This window comes from Ambystoma mexicanum, chromosome 12, assembly GCF_040938575.1.
Source record: "Ambystoma mexicanum isolate Mex_15411 chromosome 12, UKY_AmexF1_1, whole genome shotgun sequence".
Lineage (NCBI taxonomy): Eukaryota > Metazoa > Chordata > Amphibia > Caudata > Ambystomatidae > Ambystoma > Ambystoma mexicanum.
The window spans coordinates 275,658,475-275,677,906 of NC_090936.1; the positions used below are offsets into that span (position 1 = coordinate 275,658,475).

The window sequence follows — 19,432 nt, forward strand, 5'->3', positions numbered from 1 at the left end:
ACAGCACAACATGGACATTTTTCTTTTCATCGGCTTTTAGAATTCCCCATTAAACATGCGATTGAAAAACAAACAATATCTTTGTTAAAAATAACCCTTTTAACCTATCTGCCTAACTGACGGGAAATGCACATGCTCTTATTTGCATGCACCTCAAAGTTACCATACTTACTTAAAAGGTTTATGGTTTCTGTGCTGAAGGATTCCCTCTCTGGACCGTCCTATCTGCAGCTGGAATGTTGCTATTTAGCAGCTTTTGGCAGCCCAGCAAAAGTCAGCGACCTTACTTGAGCCCTTCAACTATCTGCATGGAGAGAATCTAGAACTCTTTCTCTCAGTACAGCTTAGCTGTGCCCTACATGCACAGCACGGCTATCAGCTGCACTTCACCTCCTCTCTCTGCAAGATGAAGACTGACCCCACCTTCTCTCGCCCTCACATGTATGTATGAGCCCTGTCACTCAAAACTTCCTCCTGCCCCCTTTTCCTGACGTCTCCTGTCAGACCAGTACGTTTTTACAATCATAGCATTTCTCTTCACCAAACCGTCCCTTGAAAACATTTGTATGAACCAGCTTCCTCTAAGAGCAATAGCGCTTTCAAAATTAACAAGACAGCAAATACATCTACTTGCACGTTCACATTTCCACTGAACTAAAAAACAGAATTTTCCATCTGGGCTCTTTGCATTTCATTGTTAAAAGGGAGCACTTAATTAATTACTGGATCACAAGGAATAGTAAGTTGATTAATCTGAGTTAGTTTGTTTAATGCAAAACTACACTGATGTCGAATTCCCTTATAACATGAATCACCTTTACATGTGCTCAGTGCATTTAAATCTGCTGCTTTTGCATCCATTTTGCTGACACCATTGCAGGTCTAGTTCACTGCCCCCCATGAGCCAAATGCACTACCTTTGAATTTGCTATCTCCACTTGCACTAAATAATTAGCTGTCTCTATTTGCATTTCATTCGACACTGACCCCACTGAAAGTAATGTAATGTAATCACTGCCATAGCATCTTACATGTCCCAGTACCTCATAAATGAAAGCTTTGTGCAAGCAACACCGTATCATATTTGCAGAAAGTGCACGTATGCATGAAGAACTTGAAGTGATACTGGTGGCTCTAGGTTGTAAGAGCTTTCTTAATTGAATCATGCATATGGGGCAAGCACCAACATGATGCCAGAGTACATACAGATCAAAGCATACAGGGGAGCAACTTGAAATATTGTGGAAGGTGAGTCATTCATGTTCATTACCCCAAGGCTACTGAGATTAGTAGTCCATGTATAATTCTCTACTCAATTTAACTATACGTACCAGCACTTGACAGAAAGTAACCTGAAGGGCAAAGCAAAAGAGGAGAGAGCTGAACTTCCTCATGTTCAATAGCATGGCCCCATATCTGTGAAACCACCCTGCACATTAGCACACCGGAGAGCACAATGTGAAGTCAGACCATCAAGTGAGGGATCATGGCCAAAGCAATCAGCAATGCCAGACATATCAAAAGCAGACATAGCTGCAATGACTGCATGGCCATTGCATGTTAAGACATCAAAACAAATGGTATAATCCACTCCAAAACATTCATAACACTTGTGCCATGCCCACAGTGTCTCTGTGTCAAAGTGCCTCTTGAAATGCACTGCTACAGTTCCCACTTTCACATTTGAGTATGACCAAGTTGAGTCCATTTAATTCGGTTGTCCAGCTCCAGGCTTCAAGGGCCGGGTTCCTAGTGGGTTTTTAGGATATCCCTCATTAATATTCATGAGGGCCAATGTGCATTCAATTAGAATCATTGTATGCACATTTATCTTGTGACTATTAATGAGGGGTATCCTAAAAACCCAACATGGATCTGGCCATCACAGCCTGGAGTTAGACAACCATGATTTAACTTATGATATAACATTTTGTGACTGATAAGCAGGTGAAGATAATATGAGCTACATTGTCTGAGTGTTGAAATTTATGAAACACTTAACACAGGTGTTAGAGGACCTAAGCCTAAAAAGCATATCAGATGTCCCAGTGTTGAGTTGGCTCAAAGAGTACACAGTGTTACCACAGTGTTTAGCAGATGTCCCATTGTGTTTAAAAAAAGGTAGATTTTTTTAGCAGAAGTTGCAGATTCCGCTGATAGAAAGTGGTTTGATGACACATAGCCAGTGTGGGATGGGGGAAAGGGAAGCAACTGTGTGAGTAAGCTGTGCCTTGAGTACCCAATCATACTGTGCCTGCACAGTGAGTGGCACCTGACAATGAGAGTTCAAGAAAAAAGCACTGTTAACTGAAGAACAAGTACTTAAACAAAAGTCACATTACACTGAATCCACAATTTCACCAAACTCTTCAAATAGAAGTGGCTTTGAAAAGTAAGATGGCATGAGGGCCCATGCTGCAGACATGGTCACATCTGGAACGCATTTGATGTTATTGATTACAATGGTCAGCAGGCCTCCCCATCATAGTAAATGCTGAGGAATCATTGGTTTGGGCGCAAACGCATCAGGATCTTCAAAGGCTGCACACCAATAGTGCTCAATACATGAATGCATGCATATGCCAAAGAGGATCCCAGTTTCAGGGTTTGGACAAGCCGAATCCTTTGAGTTCCAAGCGCTGGCCACAGGCAATTGATATTGATATTTTATTTCTATCATGCTCGTACACAAGTGTTTCAGAGCGCGACAAGGCAAGGGAGGGTAACAGGAGAGAACAAAACAATGATCTTACTAGGCCCAGTGACATTGAGAATGTGCATTTTCATGGGAGAGGGGGAGGGGAAACGTGCATGGAAAGGGGAAGAAGTGGAAAGTGCAAAGCAAAGTAGCACAGATAAATAAAAATAAGTACATAAATAAATAATAAAGGCAACAAACAGTGGGAGTGCAGCCAGCAATTGGCAAGTGCAAGGTTTAAGGCAGCAGACATAGTAGGTCTGATAAGTGCAGGAAGAAAAAAGGGGGGGGCTGTATGGGTACAGATACAGACCCCAGTGCAAGGGATTGCCAGGAGGCAGTGCAGGTGGGTGGCAGGGTGAGCAGGTACCTGGGCCCGATAGTCAGAAGGTGACCAGGTGCATGATGCCGAGACAGAATAAATCAGCAAGGGAGAGGAGGAGCGAAGGCAGATGCAAAGAAGATGGTCTTGAGGTGCTTCCGGAACTGGAGATGGTTCTGCTTAAGTTTCAGAGTGGCAGGGAGGCTGTTCCAGAGGGAGGCCCCAGCCGAAGACATAAATCTACCCCCAGCTCGTTTCTTTGAATAACGACTGACCCTGACGGAGTTAGAGGTAGAGGAGTGAAGGGCTCGAGAGGGGAGGCATTTGCAGAGGGATAGCTGAAGGTATTTTGGTCCCAGGCCCCAGAAAGCCTTGTGGACAATGCAGAGGGTTTGGATTTAATGCTTGCATCCACTGGGAGCTAATGGAGGGCTTTCAGAGCTGGAGAGATACAATCCCAGGGCTTGAGGCCAAGGACAAGCCTTGCAGTCCTGTTCTGGATTAGTTGCAGAGGGCGGAGAGTAGAGGCAGGTAGATTTAGAAGAGGCTGTTACAATAGTCCAACCGAGAGAGAACCAGAGCTTGGGAGACCATTAGCTTCTGGGGGAAGGAGAGAAAAGGCAGAGTACCTCTGAGGAGGTGCAATAGGACGTTTGACTTGTTAGAGACATCAGAGATGTGGGTGGAGAAGGAAAGTGTGGAGTCAAAGATGACCCAGAGGTTCTTAGCCGCGCAGGTGGGGGTAGGAGGAGGGCCAAGGGAGGCCAGCCGGAGAGTGAGGGAAAAGGATGGTGAAGGTGTGCCGATGAGGAGGATCTCCGTCTTGCTGGCATTCAGACAAAGATCATTGGCGGCACACCAATCTTGAATGGCAGTTAGGCAAACAGAGATGAGAGAGGCAGAGGGGGTGGCCGAGGGCAGCCTGGAAATGAGTTGAGTGTTGTCAGCGTAGCACTGGAAATTTGAGCAGAAAATGGCAATGCAGTGGGTGAGAGTTGCCAGGTATTGGTTGAAAAGCCAGGGGGAGAGGTTAGAACCGTGGGGAACACCACAGCTAGAGAGGAAGATAGATGATAGGAAGGACCCAAGTTGGACCTGGTAGGGTTGATCAGAGAGGAAATAGGTCAGCCAGGCAAGAGCCTGATCAGTGATACCCAGGTTATCACAGAGATGGTTGAGCAGGATGGTATGGTTGACCGTGTCGAAGGCAGAAGAGAGATCGAGGAAGATGAGGACAGAGGGAATGTTAGAGTCAAGGTTGGAAAGCAGATCTTTATGGATGTTCAGGAGAGCAGTTTCCATGCTTCTGGCAGCTCTGAGGCCAGGCTGGTGGTCATGGAGAAAGACAACAGAATTGGAATGAAGGTTAAGCTGAGAGACGGCCAACTTTTCCAGGAGTTTGCCCAGAAAGGGAGTAATGAAAATTGGGCGATAGTTAGCTGGACAAGAAGGATCAGCTGTGGGCTTCTTGAGAAGAGGATGCACAAGGGAGTGCGTCAGAGGGGAGGAGAAGGATCCTGAGGCAAAGCAGTGGTTGCCAAAATCAGCAAGGGCTGGAATGAGGGTGTCAATGTGGTCCCTGTTGGTTTTAGAGGAACAGGGATGAACCTGTTTTGATGAGGCTTTCATAGAACAGACTTGTCTAGGGACCTTGTCAGGGGAGAAAAGAGGAAAGGACGAGAAGGATGCTGGGGGTGGCTAAAGGAGGGTCAGCAAGGACAGATGGAGAGGGGAGAGGAGGAGTGGGAGTGGAGAGGCTGGACAGGATGTCCTGGGTTTTTGAGATAAAGTGAGAGGCAGGGGTATTGCAAAGAGCCTGGGAGGCAACAGAAGGGGTAGAGACTGCAGCAGGGTTGGCCAGCTCCTTGCAGATTTTAAAGAGTTTGGCCGAGTTGTTAGATGCAGCAGAGACACAAGCTTGAATGTGGACTCTCTTCTTGGTGAGGACAGAGAGTCGGTGTTGCCTTTGTAGCAGGCAACAGGCCAGTTTGTCAGCGGATGAACAAGAAGCCCTCTGTTTTCTCTCAGCTGCCCTCCACTTACGGTTAAATGTAGCTAGGTTAGAGTCATACCAGGAATTGTACTTGGCTTTGGACTTCAAACGGATCCTCATGACAGGGGCACGAGCATCAAGAGTATCAGAAATTGTCAGGATGTGAGACAGCCAGAGGCGGAGGAGGGGGGAGTAAGTGGCAGCAAAAGGCTCAACTGACACCCGCTTCATGGGCCGTATGTCTGAGAAGATAGGTGGCAGTGTTGGGGTAGGCTTGACTAGGTGGGAAGAGAGGGAGAGATGAGAGGAGAGTAGGGAGTGATCCCTCCAGGAGAGAGGAGTGGTCAGAGGGATGGAGAGGGGGAGGTCAGAGGAGATCAAGACATTGAGTGTGTGCCCTGCAGAGTTAGTCGGGCTAGAGGGGAGGATGGACAGGGAGAGGGAGTCGCAGAGGTAACGGAAGAGTACAGAGGAGGAACAAGGAGATTCTAAACGTATACTGAGGTCACTGAAGAGGAGGAGGTGAAAGGTAGAGTCCAAGAGGGAGGAGGAAAGGTCCAACCACTCAGAGAGAAATGAGGTGATTTGGCCAGAAGGCCAGTAGATGGTAGCCACAGTAAGAGAATGGGTAGGCGAGAGAGAGAGACTACAGACAAATCATTCAAAAGAGGAGTAGGTCTGAGTGGGACTGATAGAGGCAGGAATCCACTCAGGAAAGATCAGGGCTACCCCCCACCGGAACGGGAGTATCTGGGTGCAGAAAGGATCTTGTAGCCATCAGGAGGAGAGTGTCAAAGCTCGTGACAGGGCTGGCCATGAACCATGTCTCAGTAATACCAAGGACATCAAGGTCTAGTCCTTCAATGAGCTTAGCAATCCAAAAGGAACTGAACAGGCAGGGAGCTGAGTGAGGATTCATAAAGTGTGCAAGACATTATGCAGCAATGTAACCTTTCGTTAGACATTGGGGTACAAAGGTTTTTTATTTCACGTCCTGCTGAAGGCAATTTTGCTGTAGGGGCTTCTTTTGCTCAGGGCAACTACAAAGTTGGCTTAGAATAGCAGTTCTGCAGAGCTTCTGGATGGCCATCTTGGGTCTTTTCTCTCCTGCTGACTCCAACTGTGTGCTAGGTCAGGCCGCCTGTTCTGGAAGCTTCTCCTTAACTGCTATTTAAGACCATTGTGGTGCATTCATCTGTTGCTGCGCATCCTCATCAGGTCCTGCTTTCTGGTTTCAACCACCATATAAGAGTCTTCTTTGCCATTGCTTTTGCATGGTATGGTATGGTATTGTTTATTTGTAAAGTTCCTATACACAAGGCACATGTTTCATAGGAGAAAAACAACAGTCATTCAAAGTCCTTTAGTTTCTGAACGATAACCAGTCTGCCCAAGCAGAGTAAGTGCATATAGCACTAATAGGTCTGATGACGATTCTGCAGTTTTTCCAAGAGCATTGAGGCGACACCATGCAGGAGGGTACACAGGGAGGAAAAACATAAACGATCTTCAAGGCATGGTAAGTTCAGATTGTGCAAGTGAACAAAAGGTACAAGAGAGGGGATGAGGGAGGACAAATGCAGGGGAGGGGAATCCAGATGCACCCAGTTGGTCAGAGACTGGGTAAGTGCTGAGAGATGCCATTCTCAATGAGTGATTGACCAAGTGCAGTAGCAGTGAGGCAAGTGCAGGCCCTGAGGAAAGTGCTGGAGGACTGGAGAGGGTGCCGGGGATCTGTGAGACTCTGATGTACTCCCGGTGTCCAGTCAGAATGCTGTGTGGAAAAGAAGGGAGAGAGGGATAGAGCAGAGAGAGGTTAGCAGGGTAGAGGAGACAGAGCGAAGAGGAGAAGAGGAATGTTTTAAGGAGTTTCCGGGAAATTAAGGAGATCAGGCTCAAGGCGGAGGGCGGCAGGGAGGCTATTCCAGAGGGAGGACACTGCTGGGGATAAAGTTCTCCCTCTGAATTTCTGCTTAGACAACAGCTCACTCGCAGAAGGTTGGTTGTAGATGAGCAGAGGGCTCGAGAGGGACAGTATTTTGGAAGCCATCGGTGAAGATAGGTGGGTCCCAGAAATCCTTGTGGACAATGAAGAGGGTTGAACTTCAGCCTTGCAGCCACGGGAAGCCAATGGCGGGATTTCAGCGCTGGAGAGATGTGGTCCCTTTGTTTGAGGCAAAGGATAAGTCTTGCGGTTCTGTTCTGAATGAGTTGCAGGGGGCGCAAGGCAGAGGCAGGGAGTTTGAGAAAGAAGCTGTTGCAGTAGTCAAGCCTTGAGAGAACCAGGGCTCTGGAGACAGTGAACATCTGGGGAAGGTGAGAAAAGGAACAGTACCTCTGAGGAGAGGTAGCTGATAGTTGGACTTTTTAGAGATGTCTGAAATGTGAGTGGAGAAAGAGAGAGTCGAGTTGAAAATGACTCCAAGGTTTTTTGTCTGAAATGTGGGTGCGGGCACAGGGCCAAGGGAGGCCGGCCAGAGTGAGAGTGGGAAAGCAGCAACAGGAGTCCCAATGTAAACAATCCCAGTCTTACTGGTGTTGAGGCAGAGGTTGTTTGCAGCACACCACGACTAAATTGCGAACAGACAGTCTGATATGAGTGAGGTAGAGGAGGTGGCTGAGGGTAGCCTGAAGAAGAGTTGCATGTCATCTGCATAACACTGGAAGTTAGAGGTGAAACTGGCAATCTCACATGCCAGGGCAGCCATGTAAACATTGAAGAACCAGGGTGAAAGGTTAGAGCCGTGGGGTACACTGCAAGTTGAAAGAGTGATAGTGGAGAGAAAGGACCCAAGTTCCTCCTGGGATGGGCGGTTTGACAGGAAGGAGGTTAACCACACCAGGGCTTGACCATTGATTCCCAGGGTGTATTGGAGACGTGCAATCAGGATGTTGTGGTTTACTGTGTCGAATGCAGAGAGGAGAGGTCAAGAAGAATGAGGACAGAGGGAGTGTCAGTGTCAAGATTATAGAGTAGGTCGTCAGAAGGGCTCAGAAGAGCAGGTTCCCTGCCTCTGAATGCTCTAAAACCAGACTGATGGTCGTGGAGGCAGCCAGCAGATTCAGTGTTGTGGGTGAGCTGAGAGATAGCCAGTTTCTCCTGGAGTTTTCCCAGGAAAGGGGTTACAGAGATGGCGCAGTAGTTTGCCAGAATGGATGAGTCGGCAGAGGGTTTCTTAAGCGGAGCATGCACAAGGGAGTGCTTAAGATATGTTGGGAAAACTCCAGTCGCAAAGGAGAGATTTCAGAGATCACATGGCAAGAGAGTCCATGTTGTCCTTAATGGTTATGGAGGGGTAGGGGCTCACCTGTTTGGACAAGACTGTCATAGACTGGACTTGTCTACTGACCTCATCAGGTGTGATTGGAGTGAGAGAAGAGTGGAGAAGTGGTGGAGAGGCCAAGGGAGGGTCAGGGGTGTTGGTGCATGATGTGGTGTGGAATTGAGAGAGGAAAGGATGTCCTGTGCTTTAGTGATAAAGTGAGAAACCAGCGCCGAGCAAAGGTCCTGGGTGGGTGTGACAGAGGAGGAGGCTGCTGCAGGAATGGCCAGTTCCTCACAGACTTTGAATAGTTTGTCTGTGTTGTTTGATGCTGCAGAGATGTAGGCTGTGTCTACTCCCTCAGGTCCAGGCCATAAAGATAGACACCTGCAGAAAAGAACCATGAGGTACAAGGTCCTCAGAAGAGTGGAAAGAGAAGGAGAGCACTGCAACCACTGAAGATCCTGGGCAAGGGTAGGACAAGAAGCCAACACAACGAAGTCACCAGAGCAGCTGAGGCGCATGGATAGAGCCGAGAGGAAAATGCACCAGCCGCAGGCTCCGGCTGAAGTCCAGCACGACTGTCCACCCAGCAACAACGCAATATAGATACTGCCTCAAAGCACACGCATTACCCACGTCCAGCCAATCCACACAAAGGTCTGCAAGAGTTTGAACCATGTTTACAGAACGAAGCATGCACCATCGGACTGCAAATGCATTGGAGTGAACCCATCCTGTCGCCATCCCTGCAGCGTCAGCAAGAGCAGCATAATCGAGATAGGGACAGACAATGATGGACAAAGGAGGCGCCGCAAAACAAGTGCTCAGCCATACACATGCAAACAAAACTAAATCAGACAAAATGAGCGGGCACATATCTATATAAAAAGAACAATAAAGAACAAATGCAAAACACTACAATTGTGCATATACCCGCCCAGTGCAGAAACCGACAATCCCCCCCCCAGCCAGCCCAGATCGTTTGCCAAACGTTCGTTCAAAATACTCATTCAAAGCCAATGACTAGTAATGTCAATAATTGTCAGTAATTCCAAGAAGACCACCAAGAGTACAACAATAGTGCACTAAATGGGCATCGCTTTAGTAAAGTTGGAGACCGGTGAGGCAACAGATACAAGATTGATTACTGTTATTAGTGTAAGTTTCATTAAGTGTAAGCACCGGAATAAAATATTTAATTTGTGATGGATTTTGTTAGCCTTGCACGCAATCTTTAAGTGAATACCCCATCATAGGAATCCAATCGGGCAGGCATTAATATGCAGACAGAACTATATTACTTGGACAAAGGAGTCAAAACAGAACACAACACAACAGTTCCTACCTGAGTGATATGCAGGCCACCTGCACAACATCCGTTTGCCCCACTTCGGCTGCTGTCAGGGTCTCGAAGTGCATGTGCATTCCTGTGACATCAGTCAGCCTCATTCCTCCCAGTTCTGCATGCTGCCAGGAACACTGCAAAAGCTAGGATTCAGTGTAAGGCCAGCAGCAGTGTCCACTCCCAACTAGCCCTTGCCCATACAAGGCATCCTCCAGAAAAACTCCTTCCAGATCTTCTCAGATATCCAAAGTCTCACCAGCTAACTCCACCGTCGTGGCCCAAGGGCCCACCGGTCTCTATCTGTGGCAGGGGTCAGAAGCACAGCAAACGCTCGGCCCTGCAGCAGAAGCACAAATGGGCCATCATATATTCCTCTAGTGTGCACCAGCACAAGGCGGTGGCTCCCTGTCGCCCAAACAAGATGCTGAAGACATCCTCTCTTGGCCTGCAGCCACCGAACTACCGAGAACTCGACCCCTGAAAACATTTTAAAGCGAGAAAACACCAGCAGGGCCTGCCAAAGGGCTACAGCATTGGCAATTCCAATAGTTTGGGCTTTTGTATAGGTATTAGTCATTTTCCAAGCACTGTTATTATTCCTCTGTGTACTCTGTTTTGCAGCTGCTACCATTAATGACTAGTACGTTTCATTACAGCAGTGGCTGTCAAATTCCTTTCCAAAGCCTACACAAAAGCCAAAACTGTTGGCATTGCCAATGCTTGTGTCTATATTTCATCTTTACTGAACAACTGCTACTGTCTGCAAAGGCAATCGTGGCCACCTTCCGCAATGTGAACTGAGCCATGCACAGATCCCCTCCAGAACAGAGATAATGTGCATTATTTAGGGTGGCCAGATTTTCAAAATAAAAAACCCGAGCCGGTTATCGGCATACGAGTAGGATGAAAATATCACAGTGCGTAACATGACTACTGTTTAGTAGTGTGAAAAAGGATGTGGGAGGAGGGGAAATGAAGCATTTCCCTGGATGTACAAGAGGGCCTGATTCATGCAATATTTGCACGGTTCAAAGTGAATTTGCACTGCTGCAAAGTGACTTTGCACTGCGGACACAAACCCTGATTCATGGAACTGTCAAAGTGTATTTTTGCAGTGCAAAGTCCGGGCAAAGTCAACGCATAGTCATTTTTGCAGTACAAAAGGACCTTGCCCAGACTTTGCATGGCAAAAATACAGTCTGCACAGTTCCATGAATCAGGGTTTGTGTTGGCAGTGCAAAGTCACTTTTCAGCAGTGCAAATTTCCTTTTAACCGGGCAAATATTCCATGAAACGGGCTTAGGGCCTGTTCGCAGAAGCATTTTATAATGGTGCAATCCCATAGGAAAACGTTCTGTGAATCAATAGACATGTCTGATCATAAGCATGTTCAAAATCAAACGTCTATAGCCAGAAACGACAATCAGGAGTTTCTAAAAATGTCATTATTACACATTACCACACCACCTTTCCAGTTTAGCAACTCTCTCTATTCAAACAAAATCACTCCTGCCGTCCAGATGGTCCTGATTCATTTTTGCATGGTGCATAGTGAATTTGCACTGACAACAAACACCCTGATTCATGCAGTAGTGCAAAGTGTATTTTTGCCGTGCAAAGTCACTCTGCAATGCAAGAACACAATTTGCACTGCTCCACCCTGATTCGTGGAGCAGTGCAAAGTGTTTTTCTGCAGTGCAAAGTCACGACATGTTCGCTTTGACCCTTGGGTGACTGCCATGAGATACGTATTCCGTGAGAAACCAAAGCCGTCTTCCTGGCAACTACAGGAGGAGCTAAGCCCACCCCCTAACTACGCGCAGATGCTAAGGAACAGGTTTCCCGTAACTCCAACAGGGCCTTCTGCAGAGGCGTTGCTAGGTGGGAGCGCTAAGGGGGCTATAACCCCAGGTCTTTTGGTTGTAGCCCCGGATAGAAACTCAGGAGCTACAACCAAAAGGCTAGCTAGCCCCCAGTCCCGGCAATTCCAACATCAGCGCAGCCCGGGTCTTTTACAGACCTAGCAACACCCCTGGCCTTCTGCATCCCCCCTGTATTCAACAATGGTGCAGCTGGCCAGCTGCCTAAGAAGTAGAATAAGCTGCCCTTTTCTCTCCTCTGGGTTTTACACAACCAGAGTGGCGCTGGCCGGATGGTCTGAGCGAGCTTTCTTAAACCATGTTCAGATGGCAAAAGACTGTTGCCATGGAACACAATTTGAAGACTGCCTGGCAAATGCTGATATCTAGTACACCTGAGTTCTGCCCGCTGGTGGCTATCAATCATGTTTGATGAACTGGACTGACACATGCATGCCGTGTTTTATGGCTTTTGGGCATTCCTTTGCAGTCTGCACCAGTGAACACATTCTTTGGTGTGAAATTACATGGAAGCTGCGTTACCTAGTCTGTCACTGTGACAGAGTTGCTAGTCAGCCTGACCGGGAGTACATGTTCCGCACAGGATTGTGGCAAGTCAAGGAATGGCCTTTTGGAGGTAATGGCAGGTTACCTGTCCTCATTCCACTATTCTAGGCTTTTAGGAGATGGGAACTGGCAGTACAAGACATTGATGACCTGTGCTGGAGCTTGGATACATGGGATGTATGGGCCTCCTACCTTTGAATAGGGGAAAGGCGCAACATTATTCTAAACTCTAAACAGTGTGTCCCTTTATTCGTAATTGCGCTAACCCTTCGTTGACTATTTACATTTTCTCAGCAATCGATATACTTGAAATAATGTCCTCTTCAACTCTGTAGCTTTATGTTTTAATCTTTTATTCACAGATAAGCATAATTTAAAGATTCTGTATGTAGTTGGGCCTATGCGTGTTTCGAGCTAAATTTCTTCTTCAGGGTGTTTTGCACTGCAAAACATTACAATTCACATTCTTATCTTATCAATGTGTTAACCTTTATTATGGTGATTGCTGAAGGTGCTATATTATCTCCTGACGGTCAGACTGTTTACAATCTCCTTTCTTATTTGAAGTTAGACATTTGATGATTTATTGACTTTCTTGTACCCACGTTAGTTCGCGTGGGCAAGGTGGGTTCCTCCTTAATACCGGTGTAGTGGACTTTCGCTTTGGTTCTGCAACATAACATGGAGCAGTACCGGCAGTCTGCACTTGTATTTAGAGATCAGTAGGGTTCACATTATTGTTTTCTGCTATGAACTGACATCAGTGGATAATAATGTTAGTTGTTCATTGCACGGCTGTCGAAGAAGTAAACAGCTAGGTGTGGTTGTTGTGGTTGTGTGGTTACGTTCAGCGGAAGCGATGCAAAACAAACTTGTTATTTTTTGGTTAATTTAATATAAGAATTGTATCTCGTATTAACATCTAACAATATCAAAATCACATGTCATCTCGATATATTCTGGACAGTCTATTCTTTCGCTTATGATGTATAATGCCATACAGTTTGAATACATGTTTTTATTTGTCTCCACTTCAGATGTTCATAGCTGCACTGTCATTCACCTACTTTGCAAAAGCCTTTTCTGGGAGCTATATGAAAAGTTCCATCACCCAAATAGAGCGCAGATTCGATATTCCCTCAGCTATAGTTGGCATAATTGATGGCAGCTTTGAAATGGGTAAATATCTCTGAATACATATTTGGGCATGAGTAAAACTATAACAGAAGCTAAACACAATGTTCTTATTTTTCTTGGACAGGCAATCTTCTCCTGATTCCATTTGTAAGTTATTTTGGTGCAAAATGGCACAGACCAAAACTAATCGCAGCTGGTTGTTTGACGATGTCCATTGGAAGTTTTTTAACAGCACTGCCACACTTCTTTATGGGATAGTGAGTATACTTGTACATTATAAGAAATTGCAACCTCAAGCCACTTTAAAATGTAATTACAAGTACAAATACATGCTTTTTTTAATACCATGCACTTCAATACTTTGTAAAATCCGGTACATCAAACAATAATGGTATGGAACAGAGTTGTGTAAGATCTGGACAGCAGAAAGAAGCAATTACCCCCACACTGCCAACATGAATGCCTCCACTAAATAAGGAGGCGGGTTGTTGAACGTTCTACTGCTTACTATTGTGGCAGTAAGACCGCTCATACAATGTCTGCACCCCTCTTTTCCGGCTGCCGGGAGCCGCAGCTGGCACTGTGATGCAATCACTTATGGAGATGGCCGGTTGGAAAGTTGGTGGTCGCGCCCTTTCTGATTTCCATGGTGGCGCTCTATCTCTTCATTCATTCTCAATACATCTTCATTAGGCTCGTAGTACATTGCCTTTGGTGCCCAATACATTTTCATGGATTCTACACCTGGATGTAATGACCGGGTGATGATAGCTTAACAGCCCATCACAATAAACTAGAACAATCCTTAAATAAATCAAAGAAATTGATATATTCTCCAAGCCTGTAACCCGGTGAGGACTGGCAACTTTTACTCTAGGGATAGTGCTATTCAGAGGTAAATGTGGTGCAAGCTCACAATGCAGCGGTCCCAAATTCCAGAGCATGTAAACTCAACACCGATCTCTCCCCCTTGCCCCAAACAACACATTCTCAAAATACCTTTAAGTTATTTGTTGTGGTTTGTCAGAGACCCAGCTCCAGGGAACTTCCCCTCATACCAAACACTGTCAGATTATTTTTTTACCAGGATAATATTATTTGATTCAGTTAAAAGCTGAGATTTGAGCCCGGGTGTCCCAGTGCCTCAGCAGAATTTTCACAGCGCGCTACACCTCCCCCCCCCCCATTCTCAGTTCGAGATCAGTGTAAAGAATGGAGCACGCTAGGGATTTGATTGGTACAGATTATCCAGAGCTGAGCCTGAAGGGCCAAACACGAGCTGGCATGGCATATAGCATATGACCCATACCTAGCCTCTTTCTCCCCATCCCCAAACATAAAACTCAAAACTGGCACCTCGTCTACACACACATTCACAATCTAGGGGCTTTATTTGGGATCCTGCCGTTGCACAATATAAGACCCTGTTAGGAAGGATTTCTTAATTGTGGGTAAATTTCCTTCCATGTGGCAACCCCTAAACTTTTTGCTGTTGTTTTCACCATGATCTAGACTTTGCCAGAGAAGTGCAGCCTTCTGCCGCACTCCTCTGGGCTTTCGCTCTATTCTTACGGGGAAACTGACATGCCCTTAAAACAGTCAGTACCGGGAAACACTGTCTTCCTAGTTTCTTTATCATGTTGCAGCTTTCGTGCAACATGGCACAAGAGGGCACTGTAAGCTAAGTTACTGCTCTCTTGGGTCTCTAGTCTTCTACAGGCCCTAGATACTCTCTTTGGATTGTAAATGAACGGTGCAAGTGAATCACGGACGGGATTGGTGGCAGCGATCGTTTCTTGTGTTTTTGAGCTCCTTTTGGCGTTTTAAGCGCGTTTCTCGCGCTTAGCCCAAAATGGTGGCCTGGCTCCCAAAATGGCCAGACCACGAGGCTCTTTGTCCTGTCCGCTGACCGTCTTGCCTCCTTCACCTCCCCCAGGTCGAGCCGACCCGGGGCCTTTCTTATTTGGGCATGTACTTTCCCGCAAAACACAGATGCTTTTGCGGGCTTCTACAGGCCTGTGTGTGCCTCCAGGATGGGGGCTGGGATGTCTGGTCCCAATACAAATCCTGGGTGCCAGAGAGTCTAGGGTGGTGTAAATGCCTGGGACCCCCGTGGTCCGTGATGAGGTCCACAGATGGTGTGAGTGTTTTATGAGCGGATCTCCCATTGGGTCCCCTCTGTTTTGGCACGAAGGGAACCGTGGATAAGACGGGGCTGGAAACGCCACTACCATGTCGATCTCCTGAGTTCTAACAAACAAAGGAATACAGGAGCCAAGTATCCTGCAACCACGAGGCTGAACCGAGGAAACGCTGGTGACCCGCTGAAGGACTGCTCCTCTGCACTGCTGTCGCTTGGTGAAACCCTTTCTACCTCAGATCGAACGAGAAGGCCTGTACTGATACTTCGATCCTTGGAATAGTGGGAACAACTATTCTCGGCATCTTCACCATCTCCTGCACGTAAGCCTTCGGAAGTGTCTCTGGGCCATCCAGCAGACTGACCAGCCTACCCAGGAGTCTTGCTCTGTAACCGCCGTCAGGTTGTGTGGTATTACGAGTCCTTGTCACTCTCACACGATTCGTACACTTGGCATTCCCAGGTCTGATGTAAGGAGTGTACATTTGGCCGGAATACACACGGCCGCTCCGTTGCCCTGCTGTGGTAACAAACTGTACGGGTTCACTGCGTTTGGGACATCCTCAACTCAACTTCTGCTGCTGCGGAATCTACACGACGACGAGACGTCCCCTGCTCCTATCTGAACCTGCCAGCACTGAAACTGACGCGGAGAAGCCTGGGTCTGCTTGCATCGGGGACCGGTGAGTAGCATCGCTAGGAACTGGTTGCCCTCCTGCAGGAGCCCATAGCTTTTCCCCGCTGTGTCTAACAGCAAGCCTTTCCATAAACTTGCGCTCTGCTTCTGCCCCCAGTGGAGGCTGCGCTTGAGTTGCGGAGCTCTGTTCATCTTCATTTGTTCACCGAACTAAACTGCCTGATTCCCTCGAAGAGACTCCCCTTTTTGCCCGTGGGCACCAGCGTGTGCAGGTACTTTTGAGCACAAGGCTCCACTCTTCGTAGGGTTTGCACTTCCTTTTAGTTAGGTGCCTCTGAAGGCAGACTGGGTCTAATTATTATTCGCACTGCCTGTTTTCCTCCCCATCTAGGTGGTCTACACATTTTGTGCATGTAACTTGTTAGACTCGTTTGTATTTGTATATATACTGTATTGGTTTGGTATGTGTTGGTTTACTGGAGTTTTATTGTAATTTCTCGCTACGGTCAATGTTACAAAGGCCTTGTAATAAATGTGTATATATTTTTAATATAACACCTGCTTGGAGTAATTTGTTAGTGTCCTTGCTTTGTGTGCTCATTGCGGGCTTTCAGTCACCCTCACCCCTCTTGAGACCTAGTCTTGACCGCCGCGATCGCTACCTTGATTGGTCTGGCTTGTCCAGAGGTTACCCTGTTCCAAGAAACTAGGCTGGCCTTCTGAACCTCTGCGCCTCCAGGACAGAGCTCAGAAATCCGTCTTAACAGACCCACACCGCCATATTTCCTTCCCACAAGTATGCATTATAAATATGATTATTCTTAACATTATTTATTGACTAACACTCTCCGTTATAAATCCAAAAGGGAAATAAGGCACAGTGAGGTAAATTGATTTGGCCATCATCAAAAGGCAGGATCAGAGCCTGGTTTCCTGGTGCCAGAGTTGGCAATTTGGACAGAAGAAAAGAATTCATCTTATCCTATTCCATGTTCAATTTTAAAAGCAATACAACATTTTTTACTATTCATAGGCTAAACTAGTACATTGCTCAATACATCTGGGGTTCACAGCACCAAGGCACTTGATAAACCAACCGGACAAATTATAAGATAAATCTCAATAGAAAAATGCATTCAAAATGCAAATGTGCATCACCTCATTCAGAAAAGGTAATGGGCTGACCCATTCCCAGTGTCTGGCAGAGTGGCATGGTGGTTAGACTCAGAATTTAGCAACAGTTATGCAGTCTGCTGAGCTATCTTCCCAGATGTGTACCTCTGTCTCATTTACCGTATTCTACATGCCCATTAACCTCTGGTGCCCTTCACTATCATCCTAAATATTCTTCACCCCTTAACTTGCATTTAACTTTCACACCTCTGCTCTTCTTTATCTCCGTCCTGTAACCCTTATCTTAGTCCCCTTCCCTCACTCTTCAGTCACCCCTTTCCCTAAACCATACTGCTCAGTCACCAACTCCTTGCCACTCACTCCCCTTAAATACCTATCACACCAGTTCTGTTCCTTGCCCCTCACCACCTTCCATTGCCCCAGCTCACATGTGGGCGGTGGACAATCTTTGTTTGCCAGTCAGCCTCTACAAGGCATGACAAATATTGATCGGAGCGAAAATACCACAGGGGAGGTGGCTTTTATTGTGCTCCCAAGTCACACTTTCTCCGAAAGATTTCATGGATGCAGAGAAGACAACAAGGAGAGTCCATCTAGGATCTGAAAATAAGGTTGACCTTTATAATTATTTGTGTTAACAAATAAGGTGGTATGTATGCACTTGTTGTGGTCTATGTGACTGTTGTTATGTGTTTAGTATATTTATGACTGTGTACATTATTTGTGGAAAGATGTACCTGTGTGTTAATACAGCTGTTTATCTATGTTTGTGTATATGTTGTTGATTTGTATATGCATAGTTTGCTATTCTCATAAGTGTTCTGGAAAAGACAATGAAATATTGTCACAGACTCACGTTTTATTGTACTATTAAGAAATACTTGAAATTTGCATCTTTCAGCACGTGCTTACCGACTTTATCCAAAGGACAGCATGCAAACTATCCAACATATGTTATGATATGTTACTATAACTGGTTATATGTGATTTTGTCTCTGAGAAAACCCAGAGGTGGCTTTTTAATGAGCCACATATTAAGGTGGTCAAAATATAGTCCCTTTTTAATGCACCTATTATATACATACAGTTTGTTTCTATGGTCTAACAGTGCCATCTAGTAGATTTTACATTACTATGATTCCATCTCTACATCAGTTTCTACAGCTGTTTATTTTCCGTTACCTAACATAATATGCATTCTACCTACACCTGACCTTAAAAGTACCTATTAATGGGAGGATACTCTCCCAGCCCCACTTACCACATCGACCCCTGAAGCCTTATTTTAATCGCTCCTATTTTTTCCTTTTCAAACTGTACCCTTTTATTTATTTTTTTAATTGTATATCAAACATGCAATACTGTATTATTCCCTACAATTCATTATTTTTACATCGATTCAATGTTTTTTACCCATGTTATTTCTGAAATTCGTTATTTTTACACCTTTCATTATTCTCTCTTTATTGTTTTTGGCTACATAATCACTAGTTACCCTATAACCACCATATGGTAACATTCATGTGAGATATGCAGGGTGCTAATAAACTCTTTTTGTACTGGACTGAAGAGTGATATAGCAATTCACCACAATAATGGGATAAGCATTCTTGCAAGGTGAAACTGAGGACAAACTATACAGACCTTTAATTACTTGAGAACAACGAATTGTAATAGGCTGCTGAGTACTGTAAAAGACAATTTGTGTATCAGCCACAGAGGTGCCAATATTACCATCCAGGAACTCTCATTCAAATGTGTACATTACCTGTGAACAGTATGAACATGTGCCTGCTGCTTTGGCTCTTCTCCCTCTCACTTAAGGGGACAACCATGTGTGGTGGTCAGCCAGGCCCATGTGCAATATTGTTGAAATCTACAGGAGTCTCTCACCCCATCGACACAGAAGCCCAGAAAGCCTTGCAACACCCAGCTCCTGGCAGGCTGTCTAAATTATGAAGCATTTCTTTCTTTTTTAATATATTGAACCTCAAGCCCACGGAGCAACCGCCCTGCCAGCCAGAAGGGCAATTACATCCTTTTCCCCCTTCTCAGCCCTCCTCAGTCTGTAACAGCTGGTATCGCCTGATCTGGCAAGATATAAACCAGTTTTGTATTTTGCCAGTGACAGTGGCCTCAGAGCACTGAAAATAGGTGGTTCTTTAACCCAACTTAAGTACACACATTAGGTAGAAGTCAGAAGGCTAAGTGGCTGGAAGTACAAGCGCTAAATCAAACCTATTACTGCAGAGTACACAAAGGTCTCTGAAGTCGATGCCCTAGTTCTCCTATTTGTATTTTAGGCAAAAAAAGAACAATAGCAGGAAAACCATA

At 45.9% G+C, this 19,432-nt stretch overlaps 1 protein-coding gene across 1 annotated transcript in view; it reads left to right on the forward strand.

The window, feature by feature from the left end:
• LOC138513505 (solute carrier organic anion transporter family member 1B3-like) overlaps nucleotides 1-19,432 on the forward strand; it is a 636,965-nt gene that overhangs the window by 66,371 nt on the left and 551,162 nt on the right. The window contains exons 2-3 of the mRNA XM_069628420.1: nucleotides 13,088-13,229; nucleotides 13,312-13,444. Coding sequence (XP_069484521.1) covers nucleotides 13,088-13,229; nucleotides 13,312-13,444 — 275 coding nt within the window. The remainder of the gene's footprint in view (nucleotides 1-13,087; nucleotides 13,230-13,311; nucleotides 13,445-19,432) is intronic.